At 46.0% G+C, this 13552-nt stretch overlaps 1 protein-coding gene across 4 annotated transcripts in view; it reads left to right on the top strand.

Annotated features, from left to right (window-relative positions):
• vti1a (vesicle transport through interaction with t-SNAREs 1A) overlaps positions 1 to 11457 on the top strand; it is a 108868-nt gene extending 97411 nt beyond the window's left edge. For all 4 annotated transcript variants that reach the window (XM_030097347.1, XM_030097348.1, XM_030097350.1 and 1 more), the window contains one exon: positions 9485 to 11457. In XM_030097347.1, the coding sequence (XP_029953207.1) occupies positions 9485 to 9578 (94 nt within the window). In that variant the 3' untranslated portion in view covers positions 9579 to 11457. The remainder of the gene's footprint in view (positions 1 to 9484) is intronic.
• Positions 11458 to 13552: the final 2095 nt, after the last annotated feature.

Raw genomic sequence — 13552 nt, 5'->3', positions numbered from 1 at the left:
GCGTGCAACACTGCTATTGCACAGTCCTTTACATAATCTGACACGGTGAACCTTGTCCTTTGGTGCCTGGAGGACAGAGCAAGGGCAAAAGAGCATCCCGGCGGTCACAAGGTCACGTTCATGCTTCTCTTGCTCTACCTACGACTCGGCCAGTCGGCATTCAGTCAGCATTGACATGCGAACTCGACCTTCCACCTCGGCCCATCAGCAGAGGGCGAATGCTTTAGCTTCTTGCTTCACACTTGGAGTTCCTGCCGTCATATAGATAACTGTGACGGTCTGAAACCCACCAGAAATGACCAACTACTTATTCTATTGCATGTGGAAAAGAAACATCACAGATTTTACACAAAAAAAGTTGGTGTACATATGAAAATGTGCCATTTTTTGAAAGTTGGGCCTATATGAATGTTTGCAGGCACATTCGTATGGAGAAGGTCCATCTCGTGTGCGTGCCTAAGTGTGTATCGGTGTGCTTGTGTATGTTTCTCGTGCGCGCTCGTGGGCAAATTTACGACATGACCCGCATCTGCAGACACACAGGATGCAAAACCAAAACCACACGGGACTGGAAGCAAATATTTGGGAGAGCGGCTTAAAAATGGCAAACAAACACGGTGCAGAGGATCTTCTTCCTCACCAGTTCATATGAAGACTCAGACATAAACACTAATATCCTCGTGGCTTCTTTGTCCTGGAATCCTAAACAGATGGCTTTTTCAGGTCCAGAGAGTTTAAAGCATTTATCTGTTCAGCGTTTTATTTTCCTGTTGAAGGAACAAGATGAAGCCGTCAGTAAAAGTTCTTGTGAAGATAAGAGACTTAGGAAACAGATGCTTCATTTTCCACTTTGTGTACATTTAAATTATTTTAAACACTGAAAAAAATCAATTATTTTTTTTTTATCGAACTCATTTGATTCTGTTAGTTTGAACAACGCGGTTTAGATTTCACAATAGAGTCGGTGTCAGATGTCAGCTGTGTGTCACTCTGCTTTTTTTTTCCTTCACACCAATATAGCAATGCACTTGTTACGTTAAAAAAAGAAAGAAAGGAAAAGAAATCGAGCAGCAGAGCACTTATGATTTATGTGCTTTAATGACTGTTCAATACTGGACAAAACAGTAAAAGTTTATGGACATCATGGTTTTCGGGGCCTGCGGCTCTCATGGCTGATGGTATTCCCTTGTTTGACTGGGGCCAGTAATCTGATCTGCAGCTGGCCCCTGGCCCTCACTGCATGTATACAAGGGGGATTTTTGTGAAATCTTGGGAAATCTTTGCAGAAAGGAGAGGAGGAGGTGCCGGATGTCAGGTATCAGTCTGTGAGGTCGGTGCTTTTTACATGTTTTATTACTCTCAAGATGATGTGGAATAAAGAAGAAGTCAGGTTTGCAAACTGCAAAACTTAAATGTATGTTAAGTAATATTTATGCTATTTTCAAGAATGCAGTCTTTATAAATAAAGGGATGTTCAAATGAAGTAAGTCAAGTGAATTATTAATCATGATTGATTCCAAAATGTCATCAATTTCCCAAGGTAAACTTTCTTTACTGTTTTCAAGATATTCTGTAGATTTGTTCGAACATCCTGGAGGAGGATTAAGTGTCATCGCAAAAAACTGAAACATAATGGATTTAGAGTTGCTTTTTTTACCACGACCGAGTTTCCTTTGCTGCAGCATGTTCTCGTCCAAGACTGGCAGTTTGATCCTCCATCTCGTTCCGTCCATATATCGGCGTGTCCTTGGGCCAGACATTGAACCTTGAGTGTGTGAAATACGGTGTAAAGCACTTTGAGATTGCTGAAGTTGGGGAAACTGCGCAAAGTCAGGTCCATTTATCAGGAAATCTGGACTCTGAATGCTGTGTTTAATATTTATTCATCTGTTGGTGCTTTTCTCCCTCTTTTCATGAGTTGTTTGGTCTTGAATGTCAGGTATCAGAAAAACTACACGAAATTCTGCAGCTTGGAAAAATGTTTTTGGCCCAATCAACAGTTTACAAGCTGAAAAAAAAAAAACGTACAATAGTATCATGAAGCACTGAAGGAACATCAAATGATTTCTTAGTTGGAATTACAGTTTAAAAAAAAAAAAGAATAGCTGTTGATTATTTTTGGCTGAGTAAATACTACATTAAGTTGTTGTTCAAGCTTTAAACACAACTGAATGACAAGAATCTCTATCTTTGAACGATTCGGCTCTCATAAGAAAATCCCACTAAGTTTGAATGAAATTTTCCTTCACTGTGTGTGAAATATCTATTCTGATCCGTTTTATTAAACTTACTCCGGTCCTGCACAGAAAACCTGACATCGTCCTGCAACACCGTGCTGAGTTACTGGACTATAACATCTTATTACAACACTCTAATTGACACTCCACAAAAAGAAAAAAAAAAAAAAATGTTTGTTAACGTAACACTCGAGTTTATATGGAGAGGGACTAACCAGTATAACGGCAGTGGAGCACTGAATCAGGTTGTGTAAGCGTGTTTTGTCAGTTTGTAAACGTGCACGGATGACGGTGTCCTGTTGACTGTGAACCGGCGCCTTGATAAACACACAGGCCAAACAGAAGAAAAAAAAAGAAAACAAGGAGGGGAAGCCTTGCTTTAAACACACTCCTCCAGTTAAACTAAGAAGAAAAAAGTAATATAAGAACTAAATGTGAGAGTGAGGGGGACTAAGCCACGATCTGGAGGAGGAAGATGATGGCGGCGGCGATGGAGGGAGGACGGAGGAGGGCGGAGGTTGGGGCGAGGGAATGATGTGTGTGTGTGTGTGTGTGTGTGTGTGTGTTCGGAGCTCAGAGAAGCCACCTGTACATCACACCGGGATGAGGAGAAGCTGCAGCAGCTACCTGAAATCGCTGGCGGCAAGAAAAGTTCTTAAAAATTCCAGACACAGTTGCAGCGTGTTCTCTCTTCCTCTTTCACCCTCTCTGCCTCTTTTTTTTTTTTTCTTTTCCATTTCCCTCTCCCATCTCCTCGTTCTCTCCATCCTCCGTCTCATCTCTCCCACACTCGCGGATCCTTGCATACACACTCTTGCCTCCCACGCTAAATTTACTCCTTCTTTCTACCTCCCTCGCTCCTCTCTCCTCCTCTCTCCTCCTCCTCCTCCTCCTGCCCTCCCTCCCCTCCCTTCCTCCTTGCACCACTTTTCCGGGAGAGAACTGGGTCCCAGTCTCGGCTGCTGCTGGCCGGGGTTGTTAGCCGGCTAAATAAAAAATGGATGAACTTGCAGGGCCCCGGCGCTGTTCTCCTGCATCTCGTTGGTGGAGAGGAGGGGAGTAAAGCGGGAGAGAATCAGGCTGACATGAAATACCTTGCTCCAACCACATCTTCCAAATAAAAACCTGTCCATCTTTAATGTCACTTTTTTTTTCAGTTGTAATTTTTTTTCCTTTTTTTTTTTTTTTTTTTTATGATTTTGTCAATACAGGTCAGAAAAAGGTCTGTTACCCTTTTGGGGATCAATAATTTGGACATAAAATAGTAACAAACTGTTAGATTATTAATACGTTGAAGGAAAAATCCATTTTTCCTTAAAAAATAGTAAATATTTCAATTAAAATGTGAAATTTTGGTTTCTGAAATGTAAATTCGAGTGTAATTCAGTGCTAAAAATCATTTTTGGCTTTTCATTTTATCATTTTAGACAAGAAATCTTTTTTTGGGAGATGTAACACATTAAGGATATTTTCTGATATTTTGACAAGGAAACATGAATTAGTAAATAAGTGTATCAATCGGGACAGAATGAGAACAATTTTCAGTTTAAAGATTCATATTCAATCAACTTAAATGCATTTTTTTGTGTGTTAGCCTACAATAACATTCAAGGGAGTTTCACTACACATGAATCAATACAGGAGTTCATCGTTGTACATATCCGTATGTATTAATGAAGTAATCAGTTGTAGTTTTACTGCTGTGAGCGTTTAGGTGTGGGCAAGTCTTTAAGTATTGTTTTTCTTCAGGGAATTATACGATGCTGTTCTTCTTTAAATAATTACAGTAAACAGCTTCCAATTAAAGACCCACTCTGGCTGTGTATAAGCGTGTGTGTGTGTGTGTGTGTGTGTGTGTGTGTGTGTGTGTGTGTGTGTGTGTGTGTGTGTGTGTGTGTGTGTGTGTGTTCATGTTTCTGAAATCATCATTTATCTTGAACGCCCCCTCCGGGGCAGCAGGCTGAACATACGTGGCGGGATCAGATCTCTCCGACAAACAGGTCAAGTCATTATCTCTGCACGGCAACGTGAACCTGATCCGGCGGTTCGCAGCCGTTCTGCCTCGTTTCGTTCACTTTCATCGGAACGTTGCGCGTCTTCGCCGGCCGTTGCCGCTCACCACGGATTGATCGGAGGCCCATCTCGCTCAGCCTTTTGTTTTTGTCGTGTGTGTGTTTGTGTGTGTGCGTTTGTTTGCATGCGCGGAGAGCAAACACGTTCTGCCTCCGCCATGAAACATTTATTTGTATTAGTTTGTGGTAACAAGTCCGGGCATTAGTTAGGACTTACCCCCACCAGTGTTCCACCTCCGTGTCCATCACTCAAACCATTTGTGAACACATTGATCCTTCCCCTCCCCTCCTCACCCCCCACCCCGTCCCCCCCCCCCCACCCCACCCCCACACCCCCCTCCTCCTCTCCCATGCTGTATATTCCCAGGGTTTAGAAGGAGGAGAGCCAGAATGGCTCAGACAGTCATTGATTTTTATTTTATTGGTCTACTTGTGGAAAGAGGAGGGATCGGGGAGGGCCTGAGAGATGCAACTCTGCAGCTAAGTTTGCTCTTTGTGCAGTGTGTGTGTGTGTGTGTGTGTGTGTATGTGTGTGTGTGTGTGTGTGTGTGTGTGTGTGTGTGTGTGTGTGTGTTTTAAGGTGGGATGGGCCTATCTGCTTATGTCTGCCTCACTCAGACTGTTTTTGTTTTGGGGTAAGGGGTGTTATCTGTCTGATAGGTAGGTGTGTGTGTGTGTGTGTGTGTGTGTGTGTGTGTGTGTGTGTGTGTGTGTGTGTGTGTGTGTGTGTGTGTGTGTGTGTGTGTGTGTGTGTGTGTGTGTGTGTGTGTGTGCGTGTGTGCGTGTGCAAACACACATCATTTAAGGAACTGGGGAATCTGGGGTGCTGATAGAGGAACCAGGGACTTGGACCCCAACACACACACACACACACACACACACACACACACACACACACACACACAGCTGAGGTGTATCCTGGTGCTCATTAAAGCTGGTAATAAGGCTGTGCTGCTGGAAGAGGAGGGAAAAAACAGGGAGAGGAAGAGAGGGAGGGAGGAAGAGGGTGGGAAGGAAGAAAAAGGGAAAAAAATGGGAGATTTTAAATTTTAATAACACTGGTACGATTTTGTAAATCTTTCCTGACAGAAAAGTCCTCATTATTTTCATCTGTCTCCGAGGAGCCTCTCCTCCAGCTCTGCCTCCCCGGGTAAACGGACCTTCTCTCTCTCCTCTCTCTCTCTCTCTCTCTCTCTCCCTCTCTCCTTCAGCCCTTTCTCTTGTTTTCAGCTGCTTTATTGTCCGTTTCCGACCAGCCTGCTTTCTTTACTTTTTGCACCCATATTTCTTCTCTTTCTTGCAGTTGTCCATCTCTCTCTCTCTCTCTCTCTCTCTCTCTCTCTCTCTCTCTCTCTCTCTCTCTCTCTCTCTCTCTCTCTCTCTCTCTCTCCTCTCTCTCTCTCTCTCTCTCTCTCTCTCTCTCTCTCCTCTCTCTCCTCTCTCTCTCTCCTCTCTCTCTCTCTCTCTCTCTCTCTCTCTCTCTCTCTCTCTCTCTCTCTCTCTCTCTCTCTCTCTCTCTCTCTCTCTCTCTCTCTCTCTCTCTCTCTCTCACACACACACACACACACACATCAGTGCTGCATCTCTGTGTACTTCTGTCTAGTAAGGCTCTATCTGACTGGCTGCCTGCGCTGAAGGCACATCAGGAGCCAATAGAATAGCCAGTCCTATGTGCTGTCATTCCACTCAGAGTTACTGCTGGCCCGTCTTCATGTGAGAAGACTTTTTTTTTTTTTTTTTTCCGCTGCGAGGAGCTCAGAGTCAGAGAAAATACTTTGGGATCATAGTATCATAGTAGGAAGCGGGGTGAAGGTAAGCCTCCTCAAACTCAGTGTGTGAACCAGGAGTGTGCATGTGGGTCAGCATGTAACGTCTGCACTCTTGTACATGCGCTCAGTGCATCACTCACACATCCCAAAATCCTTCCAACCCCCCCCTGCCCAGACACACACACACACACACACTCCTCACCCCCCACCTCCATGTCAAGTGTCAAAACTGGAGGATGGATCCGGTTTGATAAGTTCTGTTCTGTCTGGCCACGTGTCAGGACGGGATCAACCATACAGCAGAGAAAAACCATGTTCTTCACTCTCACCACCTCCCAATTTTTTTTTTTTTTCCCTCCCCTTTTTTGGGGTATTTTTTTTGGTGGGGCAGGTGTTCTGTTCTGTGGGTTTTATCTCGGCTGCTTCTGTTGTTAACAAACTAACAGGAAGTCCTGCTTTAGGCGCTCGTCTTTCAAAGTGGGATACACAACACAAATGTTTAGATTAAATCTCTAAGTCACATTATGCAAATTAGTTTTCCAGAGGATTATGAAAATGATCTGTGTATATTGTTTTTTTTTTCCTCCTCAGAAATGCTAATTGTCATGACAAACCCAAACTAATAGGCTTGAATGGAAGATTAGCAAGTCTTCACCAAGTATTGAATCGTGTCGCTTTGTGCGCTTGCGATTCCATTTGATAAAGCAAAACTTCCCACCCAGGGTATAATGTAACCTAAGAAGACATTTTCCAGCCTTCTTACCTCGGTGTCAGTTGAAAGGAAGGTGACAGCTTTCATATCCGGCTGCTAGTGTAACAGTGGGAAAGACTGTGGCTCTTTACAGTGTCACAGGCAGCCTTTTTTTAAACACATTTCAGCATCAATCATCTGAATTATGACTCTACCCCTTACACTAACTCCTCCCAGTCTGTCTGGGACTCTGTGTATGTGTGTGTGTGTCTGCTCACAGGTCCTGTGGTCAAAGGTGACGCTCAGTTCATGAACTTCACAGGATCTTTTCGTTGTACTTGAATTGTTGCGAGCATTAAAGACGGATCGTCACATTAGATTAGATCTATTTCGTCTCAAACATTTCACCAGTTCACTTTTTGTATCAAGCAGGAAACTAAAGTACTTAGAGAACGTGAACAGTCTGGACTCAAACAGGGGAACATTTTACTGTGAGGTGACAGTACTGACCACTATACGCCCTGCAGAGCATGAATTCAGACCTATTTTTCAGCAACACATGTCCCCAGACAGAGAAATTGTCAAATCGCCACGCGGTGGTCGTCTCTCCTGCTTTGAACCGTTGGTGTGTTTGAAGTCGTCCTGTGTTGTTAAGGCGCCTTTTTTAAGAAATAAATATTGAATAAATTCAGTTTTTACAGAACCCCGCCCCCACACCGAGACCCCGGCGCCTTATCCATGAGGCTAAAACCGACTTCCTGCTCATTTCTTCCACTAAAGCCTTTTTTGCTGCCCTCTCGTCTTTTTCCCCTGTTGAAACATCAACAAACACACGCACACACACACACACACGCACATGTACACACACAAGCGCCTCCTCTGGGTATTTGGCTGGGATAAATAATCATCGTAAATAATGAATGTCAATTAATAGAGGGAGACGTGGCCTTGCTAAGCACGCCGTGATTAGCGCTTTGCTGGGATCTCCTCCCCAGCCGGCCTCAGCCAATCGCCTCCGCCCAATCAGGTCGACGTATCGCCGCGTCTCTAATCCGCTTTCCCGCCGCCACGGCGGCGCGCGGACGTCTGACAAATGCAAAGCAATGTTTTATTTCTGTCGCAGCTTTGCTTGTGTTTTCGCCTGTCAGGTGAAAGCCTGAGCGTGGCTCGAGACAGGACCTGCAGCGGCGGCGGCGGGGGTATAAAAATAACACCGCGTCTAATTTCCAACCCCCCCACCACCACCCCCCCACCCCCTCGCCGTCGCCGAGATGGTTCGCTCTCGACAACGTGACACTGTCACCATAATGTATGCATTTATTCAAGAATAAACTGTCTGCTTATGAAGCGGCGCCACTTAGAAACACTTCTTTATGAGTTGTAATGAGCTCTCTGGCGTCACCCGGTGAAGTTAGTGGTGATCGGTTATCGCCGTTAGTTTATCTCCGCATCCTGGATTTCATGGTTAAAGAAAGTCTGTTCGTTTTGTAAGTGGCTGGAGAGGTTTTCCTTTCTTTTTTTTTTTTTTTTTTTGCTGCAAAGTCGCTGTGTAAAGTAGACCAGAAAGGACACTTCTCTGCAAAAGAATACACACAAAGAAAACACAAAGATGTAAGCATGAAAGCGTCTCTGTGATACATAACAACACTGCGCACGGTTGTATTTTTGTCAGCCTTTCTTCCATAGCCGTGGGCTCAAAACTAAGTGGCGAGTTGAGGTGAACGCAAGAAGAGCCTGTGTGTGTGTGTATATGTATGTGTGTGTGTGTGTGTGTGTGTGTGTGTGTCCCACTCCTCAAATAGTCGGAGTTTAGAGGGTAGCAGGGTGACTGAGCAACCCCCCCCCCCCCTCCACAGTGATAAATGGCCGCAGCATGGGCTATTCATCTCCTGCTTAGAGAAGTGGACAGTGCCCCCCTCGCACGGCCTCTCCTCCACCCCTCCACATGTCAGCAAATGTGATAATTCTCTCATTTGTCAGGAGCAGCGGAGGGTTAGGAATGTGTGTGTGTGTGAGTGTGTGTCTGTGGTGACACAAACTCTGGAGAATTCGGGGCCAGATATCCACACAGGAGATAAGTTGCTTTGCTCCCCAGATGCCGGAGGTCCGCACAGCTCCTTTCCTCCGACACTCCTTAATCTTTTTTTTTTTTTTTTTTTGGGGGGGGGGGGGGGTTTCTTGTCGAGTTCACTTCAGCCACGGAGGGGAGGAAAAAAAAAAATTTAAACGCGCGAAAGAGTGAGTCGTTTTATGGCAAATTCCATCAGTAATTCAGCGATTTTTATGACCTCCAGGAAACTACTGAGCCACTTTTTCCACTTTATTGTGCAAATAAAGTTTTAGAGCCTGTCTGCTATGTGCGTGTATATATTTGCGTGTCACGCTTGTTTATAAGTGTTTGGCTCTGTTTTTGCCTGTTCACATGTGAACACGCGTCGGTATGGCATCTTCCGAGGCCGGGAGCCGGTCCCGTCTTCTTCAGACGACAGTCATATTAAGAATATTGCGGGTGTGTCGTCTTTTTTTTTTTTTCCTCTCTCTCTCTCATGCCAGTGACTGTACACTGACAAATTCGGGCCTTCTGGTAACTATTAAACACGATAAGCCTTCGCTGCATGGCTGGCTCGTTTTATTTGCACATAAACATGCGGCCGTTTGACTCGCGCCGGCTGCTGTGAACTTTCACTGATTGCGTTCTCGTCTCTGTCTCCGCAGGATCATCCAGAACCGCGTCCTGGTCTTCATCCTCGGAGCCATCATCCTCCTCACCATCATCCTGGCCATCTATTTCAATCTGCGAGGCCACTGATCTCCCCCTGTACAAACATATATACACACACACACGCACACACACACACGCACGCCCTCCCCCTCGACACAAATACAAACACACACACGCGTGATTAATAGCGACAAAAGCGTTGTTCTGCTGTAATTAGGACAAATGGTCCCCATGAATCACTGTTTCCAAAGCCTGACAGGGAGCGTTTTTTTCCCCATTTCACTCTTCTTTCGTGTTCGCTGTTTCTTTTTTTCTTTCTTCTCTACCTTTTCTCTCTTTTATTTTATTTTTTTTCTTCTTCCCCACTTTGCACTTTCTTTTTCTCCCCCATCTCTCCCAGTCAGGCTCTTTGCTCGCACGCCCAGGGAGCAAACGGAGTTTTTATGATAGTTGCTATATTTCATGGAGTCGTCCTCGGCGTGGCGTCGCAGCCCCTCCTGTCCCAGGTGAACTTTTTTTTTTTTTTTTTTTTGTAACTCAGCAGATTTCAATTTCCCACTTTTCTGTAGCAGAAGTGGTTTAAGTGTTATTCAGAATATGCGTGTGTGTGCGTGCACAAAAGGCAGCGCGAAGGTGAAGTTCCGCGCACGAGTGACAGCCGTGAACTCGGGGGGGGGGGGGGGCACGTCGATTGACACATTGACGCATAGTTTCACATACTTGCAGTGTGTATGAGCTTCTGTGACTAAATGATTCAGCTGTTCTTCATGAAACACACACACCACACACACACATAGACACACACACACACAGCTCAGAGGACAGTGCCTTTAGATAAGATGTGTTCACACTCCTGCTTTAGAAAGGCTCAGCGCAGCCGGAAATAGGCGCACGGCACCGGTCACTCCAGCTTCCATTCACGTCATCAGAGCTGTTTGTCTGCAGCTATTTGGAACCTTTCAAGAGAATCGACCATCAGAATATCTTTTCCTTCTTCTCCGACCCCAATCCTCACAAATACAGTCGAAATAATGGGTCAGCTGTCTACATTATGTGGCTCAGCCCCTCCGACGGAACTTTTTATCGGTTATTGTAGAAAAAGAAAAGACTCACGGTCTTCATACTGTGCGTGCTAACACTTCAGTCTTGTGTAGCGTTTTCATTGCAAGTGATTCCATTACTATTTATTTATAAATGCAAAAGGTCTGAATTGAAAGTGTCTGTGTTAGTCGCTGTATATTTTATGATGTTCAGAGTTATTCAGAATGACCTTTAATGACATGTCTTCTTGATTCTGTGCAGACTGCACACCCGGACCAACCAGAAACGTGTGGATTTCGAGGTTTTAGCTTCTGTTTTGTTTTTGTTTTCTCCATCATTAAAAGCTTTTATGTTTCTTTCTTCCGTAAGTGGATCTAACTTGTTTTAGAACTTGTACCTTTTTTGTTTTTGTTTTTTTTTATTCTCGATGTCGGCTTCTGAAGACTGCGGTGCCCCCCCCCCCCCCCCCCCCCGTTTCTGTGTTTATCTGACGATGTGATGCATTTACAGCTGTTTGAAAAAAAAAAAAATGTGCATGCTTCAGTTTACTGCTGTTTAACTGTTCAGGGGAAAGCCATTCTTCAAAAAAAGGGGGGGGGGGGGTGTCTGAATTTAAGAGCATATTGGGAGGATTTTCAGAACACACATTTTCACACACACATGCAGATGGAGGAGCACGTGTGTCTTTTGTGGTTAGAGCGACGGTTCCCAGTGAGGACATTTGCTATTCTGTTTCAGGGCCATAGTCTTCATTTTCGAAGATGGTGGGGGGAGCCAAACCCACCCCCCCACCACCCCCCGAAACACCCTCCGCTATTGGCCACTATCTCACAGGCTTCAAAGCCTCAAATTAATAGCCAACAAAATAGTGCGGCTCCGACCGTCCCACGCGGGGCCGACCCACCAAGACTTATCATTAAAGTCAAGGAATCACGGAGGAGAAAAAAATGGCAGAAAAGAGGGGTTAAAAAAAAGGTGTGTGTAAGGGGGGGGGTTAAGGAAGGAAGGGAACAAGGAGGCATGGGGGAGGAAAGGCAACAAGGAGGGGGGGGGGGACGAAATTCCCGGCAGTTTGACAAACCTCATCTGGTAATGACCCTCGGTGATTGTGTTTCCAGCCCGTCGGAGTGTGTGTGTGTGTGTGTGTGTGTGTGTGTAGCCTACCTACATGCTGATGTGCTCTCTTCTCCTCCTTCCTCTTTTTTTTTTTGTCTCTGTCTTTCTCTCCCTCTCGCCCCCCCCTCTCTCCTCTTCCCTCCCTCCCTCTCTTCTCCTCCCTCACCCTCTCTTTTCTCTACCTCTCCTGCCACCTTTCCTCCCCCCTCCCCCCCTCCCCCCCTCCCTCCCAGCCTGTCAGATGAGCGGAGCGGTAGCTAGCGAGTGAGCGGTGGAAGGCAGCGTGGCGGCGGCTTCTATTTGAAGTTGTAATGGTGTCAAAAAGTCAGGGCTGACTGACAGACGTCAGTCCCACAGGGCCTCATTAAAAACAGACCCACTTGACAAGGAAATAATTGAGCGCCGGCGACAACTCGGGGGCCCCTCTGCGTTTTTAGATGTTTTTATTTTCTTTTCATTATTAGCGCCGAGCTATTATGTTCATTAAGAAATGGCATTAAAACAAGTTTTTTTTTTGTTTTTTTTTTTTAAAGCGGGGAAAGGGAGGGAGGGGCAGGGGGAAGGCAGCGCGCACGGAGGTGGGGAGATAACGATTTGTTTAGAGACCACATTTGGTTTTATTATTTAAACAGGAGCACCGTCATGTGATACCTCGGCAGACGTTGGCTATCACCCCCCCCCCCCCCCCCCCCCCCCCCCCCCCCCCCACCGCCCCATCTCGTCCTCTTCCTCTCTCTTCATCCCTTTCTTTCTCTCTCTCTGAGCGATGGGTGTCATTGGAATATGAAGTAGATTATTCATTGGTGCCCCCCCCAAAACACACACACACACACTTCTACCACTCCCTCCATTCACTGATTTGGTTTCCGAGGAGCGTCTCGCCGCAGAAGGCTGAGGATGAAAACTTGTCAAAAATAGGTTATATCTTATTCCAAGGGGCAACAATATCAGCAGGTACAGACACCTTTTAATATTTAATTTAGACGGGTGTTAACCCTCCTTAAGTGACTGCAGCTCCGTCTTCCGTGCAGACAGTGGGTGGAGAGCGGGGTGGGGACGGGGAGTGTGCGTGGGTGGGGTGGGGTGATTAATTATTTGATGTCTGAAAAGTGATTTTTGAAGCTCTCCTCCAGTCTTTGGGTGTCCCCCTCCCCCCCCCCTTCACTTTCCGCGCACGTCCACGAGCCGAGCTGTCCTGTGAGAACTGAGACATCCTCTTTTCAAAACTTGAACCGCGTTCAGATCCTCGCGCGGCTGCGCTGAAGCGATAAGTGATCCTATAGATATGATTTCCCTCTCTTACTGGAACAGTGGAGACCGTTTTTCCTACAGGAATGATCTTTCACAACCAGGATGTTGCGTCAGCCCTCGTGCGCGTCCCCCGGCGCCCGGGGTTTTACGTTAAAAAGTTGTTAGAGGAAGGTTCCTCGGCGAGAAAACCTCCACCATTACGAAAAACGGCGGATGTTTGTCAGCCATTTAAGACGACAAGGGATTGTGACAAGCGTCGTTTGAGCCGCCTGTCCCCCGGCGGAGGGCGGGCCTTAAACGGGATAAACAGCGCCAGTGGTGGGATCACAACGGGAGGGTGGGCGCTTCATCTTCAGGAGTGTCCACGATGCTGTCACACACACACACACACACACACACACATTAAAAGAGGCCCTGCAACAACAGTTACCAAGGAAAAAAAAAACAACACCACACACACGCACACACAATGGCACTGTTTGAGCACTACAATGAATATTCTTCTGTTTGATTCAGCAAACACACACTGGCGCACGTATGGTGGATGCGCCCCAATAAAAAGACACACTCGCTCCAGTGTATGGCCGTCAGAAGAGGAGCCATGTTCTCCATTTGTACACGCCACCCGTCCCAGCAGAATGGCTTTCTTTTTC

Source organism: Salarias fasciatus, chromosome 8, assembly GCF_902148845.1.
Source record: "Salarias fasciatus chromosome 8, fSalaFa1.1, whole genome shotgun sequence".
Lineage (NCBI taxonomy): Eukaryota > Metazoa > Chordata > Actinopteri > Blenniiformes > Blenniidae > Salarias > Salarias fasciatus.
This window is presented reverse-complemented; position numbering and strand designations above follow the sequence as displayed.